Below are 21,630 nucleotides of genomic sequence, written 5' to 3'. Positions count from 1 at the left end.
TTATTATTGACTCTCCCAGGAATGTTGTTCGCGAATGGGTGATGGCTGGACACCACATTAAGATGTGTCCTGCCGACTCTTCCTCTTCCAAGCATCCATCTTCGACAAGTAGAGTACGCGATGATACCCATCAAGAACTGATGACGTCTCAGCTGGCAGTGGCCAGTCAGTATGCCAGTCACCGTCCTTAAGTTATCTCTGCTTAATTCCAGCAAGTAATTCGTATTTTTGGCTGAGGAGCCACTGATGAGTTCCTTGGCCTGCCTCATACCCATGGCGTTCTTGAAACAGCTGCTGGGCTAAAGAGTTTAGCGTCTGGATCACCTTGCTATTGGCGATCCCCACAGTCGGCTCTCGACCAACGTACACTTTCCGACTGTCCAGTTTTGCCACTCGATCCGCCTCTTCATTTCCCGGAATAGCATCATGTCCCGGAACCCACACAGGACGTACGTCGTTCTTTTGGGCGACTTTTCCAAGGTTGTTTCGCACTCCAGAACTCCAGATCTGTCAGAACAAATGTTAATTATGGTTTCTTGTCGCGGGCCCGATAGTTCTAGCCCACACAAACAGCCCTGCTTGGAATACAGTAGCGTATGTACCCAAGGCAAAGTGCTTCACTGTTTGGCCTGTCGCGGCGTAGACACCTGCCCCGGTCAGCCCCTCTCTGCTGGATCCATCCGTGAACCGGTTGGATCCATCGCGGACGACCCCCGGGGCAGCTCAATTCTCCCACTCCTCCCGCTCAGTAATTACAACCTTGGGGAAGTTTGAGGGCTGTAGGCTTCTAGGAGGCATATGGTCACTACTCATAAAAAGTACTAGGCACCGTTCAGTAGCCCAGTACCATATACAAAACAATACTTTTCCGCATGCGATTGCGGACAAGCAGTCGAGTGTGGGAAACTTACTTTCACATGTGTGAGGAACTACATTTTTTCTACGAGGAGTTGTAAATTATACCTCATCATCATCACTGGTACTGCGGCCCTAGTTATGCTTTCACATTTCCAAGTCTTCTTTGCCCGTCATCCCTATTCAAAGCTAACCGCTGCCAGTTTGTTGCGCCGATTTTTCCCTGTCGTCTTTGTCCACAAATAGCTTTCACTAAGCCTTGGTCTCTCTTTTCGACTATTTCCTCCAGGTTGTGTAATAAGGATACGCCGGGGAGGGTGGTTTTTACGCGCCCTGGTTATAGATGTCCCGCCCATCTTAATCGCCCTTTCTTGATATGTGTTACAACATCTATTCAATTAGATATTTGCTTGTATTTATTGTAGATTTCAAATTTGTATGACAAACATGGTTCAAGTTTCTGATCCATACATTAAAACTGGCACGATAAGTGTTATGTAAATTGCTAATTTTGTTCTTTGGCTTAGATTTCGGCTTCTTAAATGTTTACTCAGGCCAAAGTAGCATTTATTCGCCAACAATACTTTTCGCTTTATTTCGTCTGTGGTGGAATTCTAGTTTGTCTTGAGAGAACTCTTTCAACCACTGCAAAGTTAAAATTATCAATGCTAAAGTTTTGAACCATATTTATGGCTCTGTTCTTTGTAGTTGACGCCATTGCGTTTGTTTTTTCTTCGTTTATCCGGAGTCCCATATTTTCCGCAGCAGTTGACAAAGTGGCAAACATTTATTTTCGTTTGCGTGGGGTGCGTTGCAGTAGGTCTAGGTCAACTGCATCTGTCATGATTTACGAGGATTTATTTAAGATAGTTCTCCTGTTGTCCATCTCAGCATCTCTATCAGCCTTTTTCAAAGCTATTTGGACCTTTCAGACGACGATTCGCATGGTGGCCTTCGTAAGCTTAACAAGGTTATCGGGAAGTTCGTCCATGGCTTCATATAGTTTGTTTCTCAGCACAGTATATGCTGATTTAAAATCCACGAACAGATGGCGTTTGGTGAAGTACAAAAATTTGGTCTGTTGTTGATCGACCAGGCTTGAAACCACTTTAATATTAAGCAAGAACCGTCTTGGAGTGTGCACAGACGACTAAACAGGACATTGAAAAATATTTTAAAAATGGTGTTAAAAAGTGTTATTCCTCTATAGTTTTTGGATTCAAGTTGATTGCTCAATTCATCTGACATTTGCTCTTCGTTCCAGACTTTAACTATTCGTTTTTGTGTGGTATTACTTGGTATCCGAGATGTCATATTTTGGTTATCCTTGTCAGAGCACAGCAGTTCCCTAAAATGTTCACATCTCACTAAGACTTCCTCCTTCTTGCTAATTATGTGCCCATTATTATTTCTACACATACTAAAGCCTTGCCTTAAACTCCTTTTTTGTGCAACTTAGGTTTTTATAAAACTGTCTAGTCCCATATTTTGAGAGGACATCAAAGACTCGAGTTGTTCCAGAACGCGATTTTCAAAAGCTCGCTTTTTCTTTCGATGCACTTGTTTTTCTTTTCTTCGGAGATCTCTGTATTTTTCCTCTCTTTCAAGAGTCCTTCTTTGCTGCATAAGTTTATATCTTACTTTCAGTAATCTTCTCGCATTCGTCATCGAACCAGTCGTTAAGTGGGGGAGGCCTTTCTATTCCCGATATATCATTTGCTGCTTGTTTTATTTTGTATTTGCATATTATTACATACATATCTTTTGAAAATAATCTTGATATCTTCTTAATACTTGAGGGTTTTTAACTGTTCTGTATTGTAGCCAGTGTTCTTTCTATCTTTCTCCGTCTTTGCGTTTGAGATTCTTGCTTTAACTTTGGTCCCAACTAATTCTTGGGCTGATTGTTTTAAAATCCATGAAAAGATGCTTTATTTTATTATCAACGATAAAGGCTGTCCTAAATTCGTCAATTCGTGTCTAGTCTTCTAACAGCTGTGGTAGATGTGGTGCTGTTTCTTCTAAAGTATGCCCTGTGCTAACCAGCGTACTTCCTGAATAGCAGTAATATGTACTTTCTACTGTGCCAGTGTGTCACTCAGTTTTCGGAGATTCCCAGGTTCTGAAATACAAAAGTTATCCGGGCTTATAATCCGTGGTCCAATGGAATTTCTTCCTGACGTTTCGTCAACATCTGCGGCGGACATTATCAAAGGCAATGACGAAACGGTCGAAGTGCTCTTCCGTACCTCTCGACGATGTCATCGAGAGAGGTAAAAAGTCCATATAGACATAGGTCCGCAAGGTCTTACTTATCGAGCTATAGAGTGTTTAAAATTAATTTTAATTAGCGCCTTCTACATCTAAAACCCCCAAATATCAAGTTTTCGTACAAAAAACATAAATTAATTTTGAACACCCTGTAGGTCGATAAGTAAGGCCATGCAAACCCATGCTTATATGGACTTTTTACCTTTAAAATACCTGAGAAATCGGTCTGTGAAATATCGAACACTCATTAAAAAACAGCCTGTGTGAAAGTGTCACTTTCTGCACTTGTTAGGTAAATAACTATTTCCGCACTGTAAAGTCAAACTTTGATTCACAATCAAACAAAAATAAGACGACGCAACAAAGTAATAGTTAGAATTGACCTTTGCTTCTTTATTTGTCACACATATTTGTCACATTTAAAACGTTTACCTGTTTATTTTATTACTTCATCTTATTTTTGTTTGAATTTCCTCAATTAATACAATTGTGAAGAAATAAATTAAATGGTAGTTATCGTAACTTTTTAATTACTTATCGTACTCAATTTTTAGCAATAAACAATTTATTAAACTTGCTTCAAATTAGCTATTATTAACGAGTTGAAACTATTCCTCCTTTTTGACAATATACACGGTCTTTCAGTTTTAAATAGCAAACTTTGAATTGTTTATAATAGACAATGCTTTATACTATACATATAAATTGATATCCAATAAGCAAAATTCGTATTTTGTACGTAGTTTTCTACTTTAAACGACGATTCTTTTTAGAGAATGATATTTGCTTCAACTTTCCTCTTACGTTTTTTGTTAGCTTAACACACTTGTGTCGCTTTGCATTTTTTGCGAAATAGCTATCTTAAGACAATGTCAATGTAATGTAAATTGGCATCTCTTCTAGTAAATTGGCAATTGTTCTCCAGCTTTTGACCGTTTTTTTCTAAAACGTACATACAAAGGAATTATCAATAAAACTTGTTGCATTTTCCTGATTCTAACTTGGGACACGCTGTATACAGCACTTTATCGACCTCAAGTTCGCAATATAATTATTGTTTAGAAAACACACCAGCAATCATTCGGAAGATAACTTTTCTCCGGCTAAGATAAACTTACAACAATCAACCCGTCATATACTATACTACTGCGGTAGTGAACTAATAATATGTGTTTTGAAAATCGCACATTTTTGATAAGTGGACAGACGGTAAGTTACGCATATCTTTGGGGTATCACAAGCATTATAAACACTGATAATGCAATAATTGTTGAATTTATAGCCTATTTCTTTCTAGGTAATGAGGACAAGATCATACTAGTTAATCATATTGAATTCGATTTATAATTATCACATCAGTATAAGTTGCTTTGGTGCTTTAAAGTAATACAGCAAATATGCTAATCCAATCTTTAATACTGTTGGTGATGGTTGTTGTTCTGGTTGCCGATGGGTTACCATTTGGTTGTGAGAAAAAACGGTCTGACCTACTAATTTCAAAACATCCAACACCAAATGACGGAAGGTATTATTTAGAAATTGACGATGGTGGCTTAGAAAAGTATGTTCCAAATAGAAGATATAATGGTAAAATACAGTAAGTTACAGGTGTAAAAACTATACTGAATATAGAAAGTTGCAGTGGCAGTTAAAGTGGACATATACGGTCATCCCAGCTCAAAGTTCAGAAATTTTGTACTTAGCGTTGAAAGTAGAGCTACTCCAGATGATGATGTTACGCAGCAAGCTGGAAAATTTGAGTTAATCGGTGATGGTTTATCCAGGTTTAGTCATCTATGCCCCAATACGGTTAATGAAGCCAATAGCCAACCCAAAAATCAAGTAAGATTATAATATTCAGTTTGTCTGAAATTTTTTTTTTGCTTATATATATATTGGAATCTCACTGATCACGTATTGGCTACAGAAAAAGTTACGTGGGGAAAGTTTTAGTGCATTTTGTGTAGAACTGAATTCCGGTGTTAAAAACCGAGTTTTGTTCCGAGAAATTGATAAAGAGTCAGAAACTTAAGAAAAAAGTATCATTAGAACACTTTTTTACGTACAACAGTATTGTCACCTGATTGTGCGATATATTGATTATAACTGAATACAGAGATTTTGAAAACCGCAAGAGACGATTAAATGGAAACAAAAGGTGTAGCATACTTAATTCAAATACATGCAATATTTCAAATTTCTTTTAAACTTATCCAAATGAACCTAAATATTTAGTTCCATTTACTTTCTGTCTTAAAAGTTTTACTAAAACTATTAATAAGAGAACATGATTGTCAAGTTCAAGGGCTTTTAATAAAATATTGCACATCATCCTTCTGAAAAAGAAAATAAAATGTAGTAATTACTAAATACAATGTACTAATTTTTAAACTGTCTGAGCATATTTGCTTCTAAAAGTAGTGACATTCTGACTGAATTCGCGTAAATTGGATGAAAAGAGGAAAATAACTACTAACTGTGCGACACGTGTAGTCAAAATACCACTAATCGAATACAATTTTCTCCATCAAGTTTAGAATATTTTTTCGATTTTATGAGTCGTTTTGTTATTATGAATGCAGCCATTGAGTATACAGAAATCACACACACCCACTAATTAAAATTGTTAACCTAGTGTAGAGAAAACTGAGCTTAAAACTAATGACACACGACCTACATAGTAGATGACCAGTACCTCTTTCTCTTTCTTCCTACTTTACACAATCTGGCACTTTTTCTCTTTATAGTCACACTCTTCTCCCACGAGTCCCCCGTTTCTCGTACTTCCACATATTTACCATATGCGCACTTTTTTTAGTTCAAAACGTCCCAGGTATTCGAGCAGGTTTCCATATGCCGTCAGTAGCTGAGTACCTTTAAAGGACAATAACAATCTGTCCCAATCTACTTTCCTACAGATTTCCTACACCACTCTCCCTTTCTCAAACACATTCCAGTCCTTTTGTGTTCCACTCATCACCCATATAACCATTTCGTTTCTAACGGTCTTCCTATCCTTCATCCTTACTTACCTTTACTTACTTAACATACCTTGGTGAGTTATCACTGTTATCAGCTTCTCCTTTTTTTCTCTCCCATTCAAATTTTAAGACGTAACCCTTACGCACTAGACAACCAACCGTACTTTCCATTTGCTCACCAGCCTGTGCAAGCTGTGGTCTCTCAGCATAAAACTGGCATCCATCTGGCAATCCGAGTAGACATCTTATTGATTCCCTTATACCTAGAAGCTCAACGCTAAGGGAAACTTTTTTAGTGTCATCTTATATTCTCTTTGATCTTATCTGCCATGTCCATATTCATTCTGCTCTGCATTTTTTCTCCCACTCTTGCATCAACCCATATTGTCATAGGTTGCTCTCTTGGTTTCTCCGTTTCCAGTGATTGGTCTTTTCATATCTCACAGTTACGACAGTTAGTCTGTAATTACAAATCCGTTCTGGCAGTGGCAATGGCCTAATTATCTGTTCTCTACACTGTTAAGAAATGAAGGAATAGAAACTAGAAACACTGTAGAAATAGAAAAAATGCACACTACAACGGTTATTTTTACATTCTTGAATGAATATTTTAAACTGCATGGGCAAGATTACCCAAGGTGGACATAGGCTATAGGAGGCATAACTCCCAAATGTCTTGATGTGGCGACAGATTGTTAAAGGTGCTTCTGTCTAGAGCAGCAAAGGGCGTCACTGGGGCTTTTACATTTTAGGGAATCCTGAGAGGATCCAGTCGATTGTGAGCTATGCACTGGAGTATATCCAGATGAATAATATATTCTAGGATGTCACAGTTTTAAACGTTCGAGTTAGTACGAGCAACCATAAAAATAAATACAGATTTCATAGGTAATAACAAAAATAGCCAACCGTTGAAGCTTTGAGTCGGAACAAAGACACTTTTCAACGTATTTTAAACTCTAAACTAGGTGAACCGCCGACACCCACGACAGGATAGACAAACTCTGCAGTAACATCCCAAATAGTATTCAAATTGCTACAAGAAGTATGTCTTAAACAAAAAAGATTTAAGAGCAAAATTAGCCCCCGAACAAAAAATCTAATAAAATCTAGAAAATAATAAATGGACCAAGAAAACCTGAGGTATAAAAATCTTAACAAAAAAAAATAAATAGGAACATCCGAAAAGATGTAAGAAACCATAATAAATGAGTTATTTAAGAACACAATCGAAGATAAGTATGAAAGTTCTAAACTATCAATTGGAAGATCAAAAATGAGTAAGTGAAAAACAATGAGAATCTTAAAGTTGGCGTTTGTAGTGAAATGGTGACCGCTATTATCAAGACTTCAACAAAACCCTCTACAGAAAATAATACAAAATGTAGGATCAGAAGAGGTCCCTGAAATAAATATCGGAGAATTGGAGACAGCACTACGTCAAATAAAAAAGTCCAGCTGAGGATCAAATAACGATAGATAATGATTTAAAAACCGACAAGAAAGACAATCAAAAGAGGAGTAAAGCAAGGAGACACATCTCACCAAAACTGGTTCACTTCCTTGGAGGACGACTGACAAGAGAACGGAATTAATATTGATGGAAGATGTCTAAACCATTTATGATTTGCCGAGGATACATAGTGATCACTACCAACATCATTTAGGAACTTAATTGGTCATCCTTGCAAATTGGACTTAAAATGAACTTAAACATATCAAAGATCGTGGGTACAAAAGACAGAAAACATCCAGGTAACTGATGTTAACGACCAAACCCTAGAAGTTGCCTCAGAATATATTTACTTAGGCCATAAAATTCAGTTTGGCAAAGAAAATCAATCTTGTGAAATCATAAGAAGAATAGGCATCTTATGGGCAGCTTTTGGCAACTAGGATTGATTCTTAAATCTCGTGAATTTTCTATAAATTTAAAAGAAAAGTGTTTGAATCCTGGGTGATGCCGGTGCTTCCATATAGACTCGAAATAATTACCCGCAAATTTGCCAATAAGCTAAAAACCACTCAACGCGCAATGTATAGGACTATGATAGGAGGGATCACCTCTTCAACTTCGTAACCAGGAAATTCGTAGAAGAACTAAAGTAACCGATGTATTAAGGCTTGTGCCACTACTAAAATGGAGATGGACAGCAGGTCCGTCAGATGCCAAGGCAGGATGACCACGGGTGGGCACATGGAATATTAATTTGGCGCCCAAGAGACCAAAGGAAGCATTGGTAGACTCCAGAGACGATATCCAAAATTGCAGGAAGGAATTGGATCCGAACTGCTGGGGATAGAAGAGCGTGGAAAGATTTGGAAGAGACCTACATCCAGGAGTGGATGAACACGGGCTGAGAAGAAAAAGAGATTAGTAATGACGACAATTTAATATAATTTGTTTCCGTTTTTGAACGGAAGATTGTGTATATGGTACAGTAGTGACATTACGTCATGGAATGGGATACCACAGGTGTAACTTATAATATGTTATATAGTTGCTACGTTTGGCACGTTGCGTCGTTCTTACTGATGTTATAAATACATTGTAGGGAAGTTCTTGGGACGTACCAACGATAAAACACAAAAATCAATTGCTTGTCAGCTTGTAATAGACGTTTCGAGGCTAACTGACCTCTTCTTCAGTAGCGCAGAACAAGAAAAGCAGATTAAAATGTGATATTTCTCAGAAAGCTGTAAAGCAATTGATTTTTAAGTTTTACTGTGAAGTAAGAACCTACCTACAGCTTATAATTTTTTCAACTGTACGATGCATTTCGAGAAATTTAATTTTTAAAACATTATAATGTGTATGCTGTTAGTTCAATTGATAATAACATCTGTAGGTCAACGTAACCTGGGTGGCTCCACCAGCAAACAGCGGATGCGTGACAATTAAAGCCACAGTGGTGGAATCGAACGATAAATGGTTTTCTGATGATGAAGCTACAAATTACGGATATTTAACCAAAACTTTATGCGAAAATTTGGACGAAGATGAAGATTCAATGCCAGAACTTCTGGAGTATTGTTGCGCCTGTGATGAAGCTAAATACGAATTGGCTTTTCAAGGAAACTGGATCAGAAACAATCATCCTAAAGGTAAGTCTACCAGTTCAAAAGAATTCCTGTTTTGAACGTAGCTATTTACAGGTTTTCCAGAAGATTTATTCACGACGCGATTCAGTGACATCATCGGGGCTTCACATCAATTTGGACATCAATTCTGGAATATTGGGGAAGAACCAAGTTCAGGACTTAAGGAATTAGCTTTTAATAGCAGTACAAAAACTTTGGAATCAGAACTTATGGGTTGGTTACATTCAAAATCGTTTAGCAATAATAAATACAAACTATTTATTTTCGATTCTTTCAAGTTTTGGGAAGGGGATCAGTAACAGTAAAACCAGATTTTGCAGTTTACCGACGTTTTGCAAATTAATTTTTTGAGGGTGGCGTAATGAGAAACTTTCCAATTTTTTTATCTAATAATATGATTGAGCAGGGTCTTAAAAAGGTAATTCCCGAGTATATTTACTCTAAAATTAATAATAACTTTAATAACAACTAAAACTATAATAGCCTACGGGTTTTGTTTAATAATTGTTCGATTTAAACGAAGTTTTAGGGTTATTCCTAAGGCTAATAGAGGCACGTTTTACAATTAGTCGGGACTGTACAGAGTGTCGCAGAATACTGTGGTATGTTAAAGGATTTTTTTTAGATGAAACACACCTATAGATTTGCATTTTTGGATAGTCCTATTGATATACACAACAGTTCTAATAATGTAAAAATAAATTTGCAAAACTTCGGCGAACTGTAAAACTTTACAATTTGGCGTTTACTGAGCCCATTCCTAAAATCTGAAGACATCGAAGTGGTTTAGAGAAGAATCATAAACCAGCAACTATTTATTTTTATTCAACAGAGAAAATAACGCATCTGCATACTATAATTAAAGCCAGAGGACTAGCGTACCCCAATATAACCTCCTCCTCCTTTGCAATTTTTAGGGTGGATAACGAGAACCATATAGTTTCTTTAGTTTCAAAAATGATGCCGTCACCTGACTGGATTGTTGGTAAGATTATTATATGTATGTAGTGATATTATTTTGTATAAAAGCATAAAAAAGGCATAAAAAATGTAAATCAACGACAGTTACAGTGTGGTTTATTGTAAAATATTGTACCTATCTTACAGGTTGAAAGTATTTTCAGTTCAGTCAGAAAAGTAGCGTTTCTTTATCTTCATCCTAAGTTTCATGTTAATATCCCGATTAGTAAATAACTTCTTCATTTTTACAAATATTGATCTAAGTATTTCTATCCTCGTTCCCATTTTTCTTGTTTGGCCACCCGATTATTCTATCCAAGTTCCTAGATATTTCTATGTCAACACATTCTCTGTCGTGGTGTTTGTCACCGTCAAATTCGTATGGTTCAAATCTTGTGGGAGTTTTGTAACTATTATTAACTTTATTTTCCCAAAGTCAATTTTTGCAAAAGACTGTGGACATCCGCGGCTTTTAGGATTTCCAGGGTATTACGGGATAAACACCCTAAATTCCTTGAAGGGTGGACGCAATTCTCTTTCAGAATTTTTTTGGTGAATTCTTGCCAGTCTCGTTCTGTTTTGAAACTTTTGTCTATTTAATTTTTTCCACTTTTGATGGTCTGCTAAACACAATATTTTATTTTAAAAAAATTTAATTAAGTCTGTACTGTTCTAACAATACAATATTTTGTCAGTCAATCTAGCCCCCCTTTCTGACTTTTTTGATTGTCATGTCACTAGTTGCCTTACTAATGATAAGGCTAGTCGGTCTCAAAACATCTATTCCGAACTCTATAGAAACTTCTTTTTCCTGGACCACACTCTATGAAACCCCTGCCCTAACTCATTCAGTTCCTCTAAGAATAGCTTAGATATAGAGGTTAAATGTAGGGATATGCTCGGATGCAACCTTTTCTCAAATCATTACAAATCCATTTCATCTGTAGGTTGGTCTTCTACCATTGTATTAGCTTTTTGATCCCAGTATAGATTACTAATTAACGTCGTCGGAGTAAACGTTTCTGCTGATGTAGCTTGGAATGTTTCATCTTGTCAAAGGCTTTGTTGAGATCCAGATAACATGCATAACACGCCTCCTGTGTTCCACGTCCTTCGTGTTAATAATGTCTTCCTCTAATCCTCTGTAAATTCTTTTATAATTAATCTTTAAGAAAGGTGTGGCTCATAATAGCGATGGTTCGGTAATCTGAGCATTCTCTTGGATTCAGTTTTTTGAATGTGAGCACAAACGTGGATGATAGCCGTTGTTTAGAAATTTCGCAGTTATCATAAATAAGTGCAGAAGAATAGAAATTACATCATCGTCACCAGGTTTCATAGTTTCCAAGGCCTTTACTATTTCTAAACTTAATATTTTTAAGTGAACACTGTTTTACTCTAGGACCGGCTTAGAAGGTTTTTCATCATCAAACAGTTTTGGCAGGTATGCTTTTTATCTTTTCTTCCCCACGTCAGTTGCCTTGGATCTGTTACATCCAACATCCAACCATTTCCCTTATCTGTTCCTGCATGTGAAAGCTGTCAAATTCCTTTTTTAGTACTTCTATTTCCTCACCTTGAGCTGTTAGGTAATCTGGTTCCTCTTTAATTTTTCTCTGTACTGCTTTATTGTGTGTCCTCTGTACACATGTTGGTTGCCTTCGTTCTCTCTCCTTTCTTCGATAAGATATAGAATTTCTGATTTCGTCCAGGGAATACCTCACATTGTCATATCAAAAATCGGTGAATCACAATTTATGCATCTATAGCAAGCTGGGATTATTTTTTTTGCATAATAAAATTCTGAATTATGACGGTTTTACTGTGAAACGCTCTTAATAACACAAAATACTCTGTTTTAGGTGTATCAAACTTTGAACTGTGCCTGTCGAATTGTTCTTGGAAACAGTTCCGCACTATCAACCTTTACCCAAAAGATGTCGGGATTGACGACGGCGTGGAATATACCGAATCCCACCCTAGTGACAACCCTAACCCTATAATAAAGGACATTACGTCATCAGACCCATTTGAACCTAGATCACCGTTTTACAACGAAAATGGTGACCAAATGAAGCCCATAGCCAGATTACATTTCAAGTTGGAAAAAGTGTATAAAAAGGACTGTGATCCTGATCGGTAATTTATTTTTAGAGTCATAGGGGGTGTTCGAAAATTAGCGTAAATTTCACATATATTAGTACATTATATCTCGATATATTAGTACAACATGGCAAGAAGTGTTTATAAGCATAAGTGCGCAAACGATTTGTTTCCGAAATACAGGGTGTTCAAATCGTAACGTAAAAATAACTTCAACTTGACGTTTCCATAAACATCTTTTGGTTTCAAATCATATTCCTTTGCACTTTTTGGCAAATATCTCCCCAAACAACACAAGAAGGTCCAATGGATATCCATATGGACTTCATAGACATCCATTGGATGTCCATTTCACGTCCATATTAGGTTCAGACGTTGATACGTTTTTGGTTTTGGTATCAATGGACTATACCTTTTCTGTCCGTTTATGGACGTCCATTGGCAGTCCGTTACCGTATATGGATTCCTATAGTCATACATTCCTTCGTTAGCCCCTAAGCAGACGGTTTCTTGACAAAATCTTCCTTGGCATCATCAGAGAGTTATCCACTCTCTTGAATACTCACAACTCAAATATGAGAGTTTTGCAAAACGTTAGAAAACCGTTTATTTATCAGGGACTAACCGCAGAACGGATCACTACAACCTGGATCAAAAATCGTGCATTGAACGTCATGCATACTTGAACATCTACGCAAGGGTTTCATCATACAGATTCACAAATGTTATTTAATAGCAATTTTCAATTTGTAGTGAAAAAAATCAGTCCAATAAGTATATGAACAAACCTAGCGGTGTGTTTTGTGTTTAAATAAAATGTGCTAATAAATTACAATTGACATTGAAAACACCCAGTACACCTAGTAATTACTTTTTTCTAAATAGAAAACCTGCGGAAGAAGAGGTTGAATTAGAACCGGAAGAACCAAAAGAAGAAACCTCAATACTTGAGCCGCCTATTAAACGTCAGAAAGAACCCAAATGTGAAACTACTGGTTGGAGCAAATGGTCTAGTTGTAGTGTACAGTGCGGTAAAGGACATATGACCAGGAACGTTAAATTTAAACATTCGTCAACTGAACAATTTTGTGGAAATATCGTAAAAGAAGAAACGCAGGAATGCGAATCAACCTGCGAGCCTGGTGAAGAGACAATGGTAATTCGTTTTTCTTAAGTCTCATAAAGGGCGTCCCAAACTATTTGCGGCGGTAAATTAAGACGCGATTAGCTTATTGGGACACCCAGAGTGTACGAAAATAAATGACTATCTTTTTCTAGGAAATATGTCCAAATATCATTTGGACTCAGTGGACGCCATGCAGTAGTTCGTGTGGTAAAGGAACAAAAAAACGGTACAGAATCGGTACTCCCATAACAGAAGATGAGGAAAGTGAAAAACAGTGTGCCAACATGGAGGAAGTGCAGTGTGAAGAATTTTGTTGATTAACTATTACTTAACAAAAGTATAAATTTTTTTAGGCCGGGTTTACCCAATTTCTTAGCTAAAGTCGTAAGTTTTGTCCTTAATATTTTCTGCGACAGCAGTAAACTAGACTACTTTGTTATTATTATGGACAAAAATTAAGTGTGTTGTGTTAAATTCTTACGATTATGACTAAGAAGTTGGGTACTCCCCGCCCAAAACTCACGACTACTTATCTCAAAATACAGTGAAATGTATATAACTTAGTTTAGGTAATTTAAAAAATATATTTAATACAATCATAATCATCAAGTGTGATTCAAGGTGTAAAGGCCTTTTCTTTCTGACAGTAAGATTACTATTGTCTTCGGGTAGCCTTTAGATAGTGGGGAATAACATGGTGTTGTAAAATACTTAAACTTAAGATAGTATTTTTGAAGCAAAATTAATTACGCCCGAAAAGCAATGACAAAATGTGGAAAAGCGGTGGTAAAAAAGAAAATTGGAAACTCTGAATGTTTACGGTTTCAGAATAGCACTGATGAGTATATTGGTATGTACGGTTTATTTATTTATTTCGGCCCAACATTATAATTAACAGGGCCGAACTGCACGGCAAGTACAGTATCCATTTAACTGACTCAAGAAATTGTAGTATCTACCACACAACTATACAAAAAGTATGAGTTTAGAAAATAGCAAGAACCACACTAAACTAAGATGCAACAGTACAGACAATACATTTCTTAATTAGCGCTTTAAAACACGTGAGTGACATACAGAAATCAAGCTTGCAGGCTCGATTAACTAAGTTATATAAGAATCACATTCTGTAGCAGGGGGACTGCAACATCAAGTTCGTTCTAGCGGTGATGAAGAAAAGTCTTGCTCTCTGATGCCATGTCTGGAAACCGAGAAGCTCAGACGACTCAGTAGAGAAGGATTATATAGAAAAATTACACAATGTAAATTACGTCGACACTCCAAACTGTTCATTTGAAACCTTTCAAACAAAATAGGATTGTCAATGCCCCCATCCGGATAAACACCATCAGCTTTAAATGATAAGAATTTCAAAAATTTACGCTGAACCCTCTCGATCATATCGATGTACTCTCTGTATACAGGCGACCACACCAACGAGCCATACTCTAGCCGACTCAGTAATAGTCATAATGGAACACTTGGTGTTCAATGGCAATTAATTGTTCAAGCACTATTGGTATACGGCGTCCACAGAATGCCGCAGCCCCAAACAATCTCCGGGAGTCTCGAACGACCGACACATAGGGCTTTATTTATCAGTGTATGCCACGACCATGTATCCCTGCTTATCTATTGTGTCACAAACATGTTAGATCAGTGGCAATTGAACGGCCTCCTAAGAATCCGTGTTGATTAGAGACTTCACTTCCCTTATCAGATAGTCATAAAGTAACCTTTCAAATAACTTTGAGAAGCCGCAGATCAAGGCTACGGGTCTGTGATTTTCCACATCTTAGCTTAGTATCTGGCACATCTTAGCTTCCTTCCAGCAGCGGTTCGGGTATGTCCCCTGCACTAGAGAAGCATTGAATAGATCACAAAGTGGACGGGCAAGTACACAAATCAGGTCATGAATAAAAAACCTCGGAATCTCATCAAGGCCCGCAGACTTCTTGGGCTGTCTTTTAGCCACCCTTATCTTCTTCGCCAAAAAACGGCTGAGCCGTTGTTTAGGTCAATTAAATTCGGCAGCAAGTCAGAGGGCTCAGAGCCATCATAGACACTTCCAAAGTATTCCGCAAAAGCGTGCACTATACAGGGTAATTCAAATTCGACCCTCACCATTGGGATCTCAGAAACCATAAGAGATACGAGAAAGTTTAAATTGGGGCAAAGTTGCGCAATATAAAGTCCAACCAAATGCTGTTTTAAAAATTTTGATTTTCCGAGTACTTCCGAAGATATCCGAAAAAAACTGAAAATTTGATTTTTTGTTTTTATTTATTTCTAACCTTATTTGAAGAGATATCCCAAAACTAAAAGTATCTTTTCATTGCCACTTTTTCTTAGCTATTCGATGATGGATTCAAATTTGCCACACGACGTTTCGTTTTCTGTCAGTCATCATCAACTTTCTTTTTTCTTATGGGCGCCATATTGGATTTTTAGCCCACCAAATAGTACGTTTTATTCTGATTTTAGTGATGTATAATAACTTATGATTTGCTTCATAAATAACAAAATAATTCAATAAAAACTATTTTTACTTTAGTTATTGGCTTTGAGTTAATGGGCCGTTTTAAAAAATGTCATTGTTTGACAGTACTTGTCAAACACGATAATTCGGACGATCATTAGAGCGTCAATCATAGTTAAAAATGTATCTAGAAAAGAAACCCCCGCAGAAAATGTTATTATTATACAAGCATTGCTGAACTATTTAGGTTAATCAGAAAAAGAGATTTGTTAGCATTATCTCTAACTTAAAAGGCTTATTTATGTTTCCAAGAGAAAGATCATCATTTTAGGAACTTAATTTTTTGCCAAATTTCAATTTTTTATAATGTTAAGTGCAAGTTTATAGTTATTTATTTTGGAAGTGACAAACCATTTTTTATTCATTCATATTTATTCGAGTGAATAAACCGGTTTAAGTCACGTGTCTTATACAGTATTTTATTAAATTTCGACTTCTTATATTAAAAAAAAAAACTAAAATTACAGTTCTATTAAATTTGCACCGCGCCCCGTAGATGTAACATTGATGTTTGTTTGTTTACATCTGTAAATAGGCGAATGTCATTCAGAGTGATTTAATAGTTACTTTGCAGCAAGTGACTTAAACCATTTTTTATTCACGAAAAGAACAACTAGGTCCACAAGCCTAGCGAGTGGCCTAAGCTCTTCGAGTGAATAAACCGGTTTAATTCACGTGTATACCTTTGTGACTAAGTATGTTCAGGCCAATTGCGTGTGACAAGTACTACTACCAAGTAATCTTCATAAAACGTTTCATTAACTCAAAGCTAACTAAGGTAAAATCTCTAAAAGCTCTAATGATCGTCCGAATTATCGTGTTTGACAAGTACTGTCAAATAATGACATTTTATGAAACGGCCCATTAACTCAAAGCCAATAACTAAAGTAAAAATAGTTTTTATTGAATTATTTTGTTATTTATGAAGCAAATCATAAGTTATTATACATCACTAAAATCAGAATAAAACGTACTATTTGGTGGGCTAAAAATCCAATATGGCGCCCATAAGAAAAAAGAAAGTTGATGATGGCTGCCAAAAAACGAAACGTCGTGTGGCAAATTTGAATCCATCATCGAATAGCTGAGAAAAAGTGGCAATGAAAAGGTGCTTTTAGTTTTGGAATATCTCTTCAAATAAGATTAGAAATAAATAAAAACAAAAAATCAAATTTTCAGTTTTTTTCGGATATCTTCGGAAGTACTCGGAAAATCGAAATTTTTAAAACTGCATTTGGTTGAGCTTTACATTGCGCAACTTTGCCCCAATTTAAACTTTCTCGTATCTCCTATAGTTTCCGAGATCCCAATGGTGAGGGTCGAATTTGAATTACCCTGTATATCTGTAGGTGTACTCAACCTTCTGATATCGTAGATCATTTGGCCCGGTATTGCACATGATTGGTTTTTCTGATTTAAATATCGCCAAAAAAAACCCAGGGTCGGCTTTAATGTTGTTCTGCACATCCGTGATATATTTACTACATGCCTCATCAATCATTCTATTGCTGCTAGCCCTCAGTTCTTTAAATTGATTTAGGTATACAGGATTGCGTTTTCTCTTCCACTTTTTCCAGGAAAGGAAGGATGATATGGCAGTCCTCACCCACCATGGCGCGTTCGGCCCTATCAACGTTAAGTTGAAATTACAAAATACCAAATCTAGACATCTATGGTTTGAATTTGTGACAAAGTTGAACTGTCCCAAAGACAGCACATTCATGAACGGTGGTGTCGAGAGATTACTGGTACTGGAAAGAGGTGTAAAAAGGTCGGTATTAAAAAAGTACCTATCGAGATTTCGCAGGCGCTTCGACGAGAGAAATACCGGCAAAAGTGCAATCGCAACTGGAAGAGAAAATATAGGAATACAGGGTGCTGAAGACTGAGTAGAATGTTATTTTACCCTTGTGCACGGTTTAAAAATAATACAAAAAAAAAGAACACAAAAAAAAAGAACAGAAAATAATTGCAATTAAAGCATTTTTTATAAAAAGCGCTCATGTCAAAAATTAAGTAAAATTCACTAAAGACACCAAGAGACAACACTGGCTATTTACATACAAAAAAAGAAGTATATGATACAAATATACAATCCTGTCTGTGGAACTGACTGCTTTCCATGATAACGGAGTAGAGAAATATAGTTGTCAACATCGCCTTGAAAGTAAAACCAATTTGAATACAATTTTAGTGTAGTATTTCAATAGTCCTTGATATAATCACAGTATAGTGATTAAGTGAAGGTTTGTCAGATTTCATACTGGAGTACAGTTTCGATGTGGTTTAGATATACTGTCCACAAAACTCGAACGACCGGGGTCTAAATAAATACACTCTCGTTGTCCAACTGTTGCAAACTAAATTGTTTAAAACTGGAGCTTACAGAAATAATATTATTTATTATAAACTCTTGCGAAAAGTGGATTTCAGTACTTGAAAGAAAATATAATTTTAAAATAAAAGAGCAATCAATAATTTTTACCTTTCTTTTTATAAATAGCATAATAAAAATAGTATTTACATGTTAATAACACAACAATCGGGATAGCCACAACTAGTCATGATGTGTTTTTTTGGTTGTTTTCACTACCGTTATTGTCTGCCTGCCCACTGTCTTCATTTTTCGGTTCTTTCGGTGGAAGTATCTGAAATTTCAGATCTAAACCTTTTTCTCGTTTTTGGACTATTCTGCCAATGCCAGTCATATTCTTTTCTATGATTGAATAAATTTCCTCCTGAAATAAAATACTATAATAATTAAATAGATAATGTCTAATATACAGAGGTGTGTTTCACGACGTATATTTTATGGGTTATGGCACTTTTGGTTAAAGGTGTCTGCCCACTAGTTAGATGGGGTCAAAATAAAGCGATTTAGCTATATTTGCCTTAATCCAAAAGTTGATAATTACAGAGCTCCCACAGGGCGGCAAAGTTTAAAAAAAGGTAACCTTCTGGAGACTGTTTTAGACTGAGATTAACGTACATTTAGTAGTTCAAACGCATTTTTCTCGCAAACGGTTGCCCATAGCGACATGACTAAGGTATACCTTTTCTAAGCAGAAATGACAGGCAAATACGCCTTTACACTCAAAAGTGATTTACCCTTACCGAGAAACAAATACAAAGGAATTAAACAAGTTGCTTGAACAGTATGCGCCCTCTAGGATCAATGTAATTATCGTTGGCAGATATGAATCTCATCTCAGAAAACCCCCTTATACCTAATTTCATAATTTTAAATGGTTTGGTATAAAAACTAGTATTAAAAAATTAAAAATTGATTTTTAAATTTTAACTTTTTCGCCTGTAGCTCTGATGTAATTATCAAAAATCGCTTTATTTCCAGCTAACTGCGGCAGAGCGTTGTAAAGACCTTTTAGGGACACCCTGTATAGTATTACATGATTAGTGATTCTATAGAAAAATTGTCGGAAAAATTAATGGTCCAGGTGGTCAACTAAGAAGTTTTGTTCTGAAGTTTCTCTCTAAATTTTGTCGTTTTCGAGATATCTACGACTAAAGATTGAAATTTTCAATATTTCAAAGGCTGAAGCAGGCAAATGGTTGATGTTTGCATGTTCTTATCTGACTTTTCTGAGATTTTTTTTTGATTATTTTTATTTTTAAAAAATTGTCGCGACCCTTAGCCTAGTAGCCTTTTTATTTTTTTTTTGCGGCAAGGCTCTATGTTAAATTGTTTTTAAAGGACAGTACCTCACATTCTTAGTTGGCCCCCAGGTACAGTGTTCTATATTTTAAATTTTTAATAAAAATGACGATTGCACCACCCAAGATATTTTTATATACAGCATTCTCTAATGAAAGACATTGATCGACATGAGACTACAAAAAGAAAAGTTTTAAAAAATGGCCAACATAGTGTAGGAACCCACCAGAACCAACTTGCTTATTTTAAATGAAACACTAATTTATATATCCAACTGTTTTTGAAAGTGATCTCTCAGGCAATCATCAGATAGAATGTCAACTGTATCTTAGAAACTGAAAATTATACAAAAAGCTTTGACCACATAGAAAACATTGTTTCAATATTTTCATTATTCTAGTGTTGCTGCCTGCATCTTCATGAAATTGGAAATTCATAACTGATGGTATTTTTAAGTTTTGCTACTTAGTCTAGACAATTTTTGTTCTAATCAATTTTTTTATGTGGTTTTCAAGATGATGATTACTAAATTTTGAAAGTTTCTTTGAAAAAGAAATTATTTGAAAGGCTATAACATCCAAGTGGTTGAAAATAACTCTAAACTGTTTTCATATTCCTATCTTACTATTTTGAGATCTATTTTATGTTTTTTAAAAAAATTCCAAACTTGTAGTTTTTAAAATATTTATATTAGCATTAGGTATAATGTAGATCTGTAAAAAGAATGTTAGGGGTTTGCAAACCATTTTTCTGTATCATTGTCTGAATATATTAAAAACTCCAGTTTTTCAGTCAATATCTTGAAAACATTATTCAGTCCAAAAAATGTCTAGACTAAGAAGCAGAATCTTAAAGTAGCATCAGTTACTAAGGCTATTGATCAAATAGCCATTTAGGCAACTTAATAACATTTTTGTTTTAAATCTGTAAATCATTTTTAGTTTACTAATTACAACCAGTACTATTATTGATTATCTAGTACTGTACTGTACTAAACCAGGCAGCCTGACACTGTTTATAATGGGTTTTCTTCTTTAAGAGTATATTGAGTATTCAACAGTTCAATAACATACACAGTGTTTTATTTAAAAACATAAGTAAATTTGGTATGTCACTTTTTACAACTTTTGTATAAATGTGTATAAGACCCTATATTTAAATGGTAATTTTACTTACCACCCTTGCTTTATTGTCTCCGGTTGTGTTAATAACCATCCTAACTTCATATCTCTTTTTCAACCACTTAGTGATTTTGTTAATATTAGTTTGTAAGTCATGGTCACTAATTTTCTGACTTAAAATCACCACTTTTTCTCCTTTTAATTGAGTTTTTTGCCTATCAAGCTTTCGTTTTTCCCGCTGCTTCAGGTCTTCAGCAAAATATTCTGCCCCACTCATAAGCTTAAATACTGGTCTCTCAGATTTGGTGTCTAAATCTAAGAGCTTCACCAGTTTTAAGTCACGACGTTTTGCTATCCGTTGAGCTTCTTCAAGGGTGGTAACGGTTATATTATTACTATCACTGCTAAGCAGTGTTATCTTTGGAATTGGGGCTGTTTTCTTCTTTTTTGGTTTACCAGTTTCTGGATCAATTTCAGTCACCGTTGAGGGCTTGTGCAGCTGAGTTTTGGTGCGAACAGTTAAAGTTGCCCCTATTGCATTTGGTTTTATTTGTTGTATTACTTGCGAGTTGAAACTGCACATAAACTTTGTTAAAATGTAGGCTCTTCTGGTTAGCATTGTGCTTTTTTAAGGTTATGACTATGAGGTAATATTAGTTTTAATTCCAATTAGAATAAACTTACACTATGTTTTAATTGTCTTTTAGTTCTTTGAAAAACAAGATTAATATTTAATCTGCTCTACAGATGATTTTTAATTTTAAGAAAATGTAAACAATTTAGCACTGTGGCTTGTGGAGGACAAACAAATCCTTTATGAATCGACATTATGACAGTTGACACTTGTGCCATTGATCATTAGTGTCATTAGGTTAACATTTGACATTTGATAGATAGAT

At 35.8% G+C, this 21,630-nt stretch overlaps 2 protein-coding genes across 4 annotated transcripts; one reads left to right on the top strand and one right to left on the bottom strand.

Moving 5' to 3' along the window:
• The first annotated feature begins 4,189 nt into the window (after positions 1-4,189).
• On the top strand, positions 4,190-14,000 carry LOC145730597 (spondin-1-like). 3 transcript variants are annotated; one of them, XM_081981882.1, is made up of 9 exons: positions 4,190-4,335; positions 4,424-4,713; positions 4,769-4,968; positions 8,957-9,212; positions 9,264-9,422; positions 10,042-10,194; positions 12,032-12,308; positions 13,158-13,428; positions 13,551-14,000. In XM_081981882.1, the coding sequence occupies exons 2-9, from the start codon at positions 4,524-4,526 to the stop codon at positions 13,713-13,715; spliced, it is 1,671 nt and encodes a 556-aa protein (XP_081838008.1). In that variant the 5' UTR covers positions 4,190-4,335; positions 4,424-4,523; the 3' UTR covers positions 13,716-14,000. The 3 variants fall into 3 exon arrangements, with proteins under 3 accessions (XP_081838008.1, XP_081838009.1, XP_081838010.1); XM_081981883.1 differs by having other exon boundaries at positions 4,229-4,335; positions 4,409-4,713; XM_081981884.1 differs by lacking the exon at positions 4,190-4,335 and having other exon boundaries at positions 4,547-4,713; positions 4,759-4,968.
• A 4,412-nt stretch (positions 14,001-18,412) lies between these two features.
• Positions 18,413-21,523, bottom strand: mIF3 (mitochondrial translation initiation factor 3). Its single transcript, XM_081981502.1, has 2 exons — positions 20,787-21,523; positions 18,413-18,675 (listed from the first exon to the last, which is right to left on the bottom strand). The coding sequence occupies exons 1-2, from the start codon at positions 21,348-21,350 to the stop codon at positions 18,499-18,501; spliced, it is 741 nt and encodes a 246-aa protein (XP_081837628.1). The 5' UTR covers positions 21,351-21,523; the 3' UTR covers positions 18,413-18,498.
• Between the last annotated feature and the right edge of the window lie 107 nt (positions 21,524-21,630).

This window comes from Ips typographus, linkage group LG6 (genome assembly GCF_016097725.1).
Source record: "Ips typographus isolate SLU linkage group LG6, UJ_Ityp_2.0, whole genome shotgun sequence".
In the NCBI taxonomy this organism is placed as follows: Eukaryota; Metazoa; Arthropoda; class Insecta; order Coleoptera; family Curculionidae; genus Ips; species Ips typographus.
The sequence above is the reverse complement of the archived record's forward strand: the minus strand, read 5'-3'. Positions and strand labels throughout refer to the sequence as shown.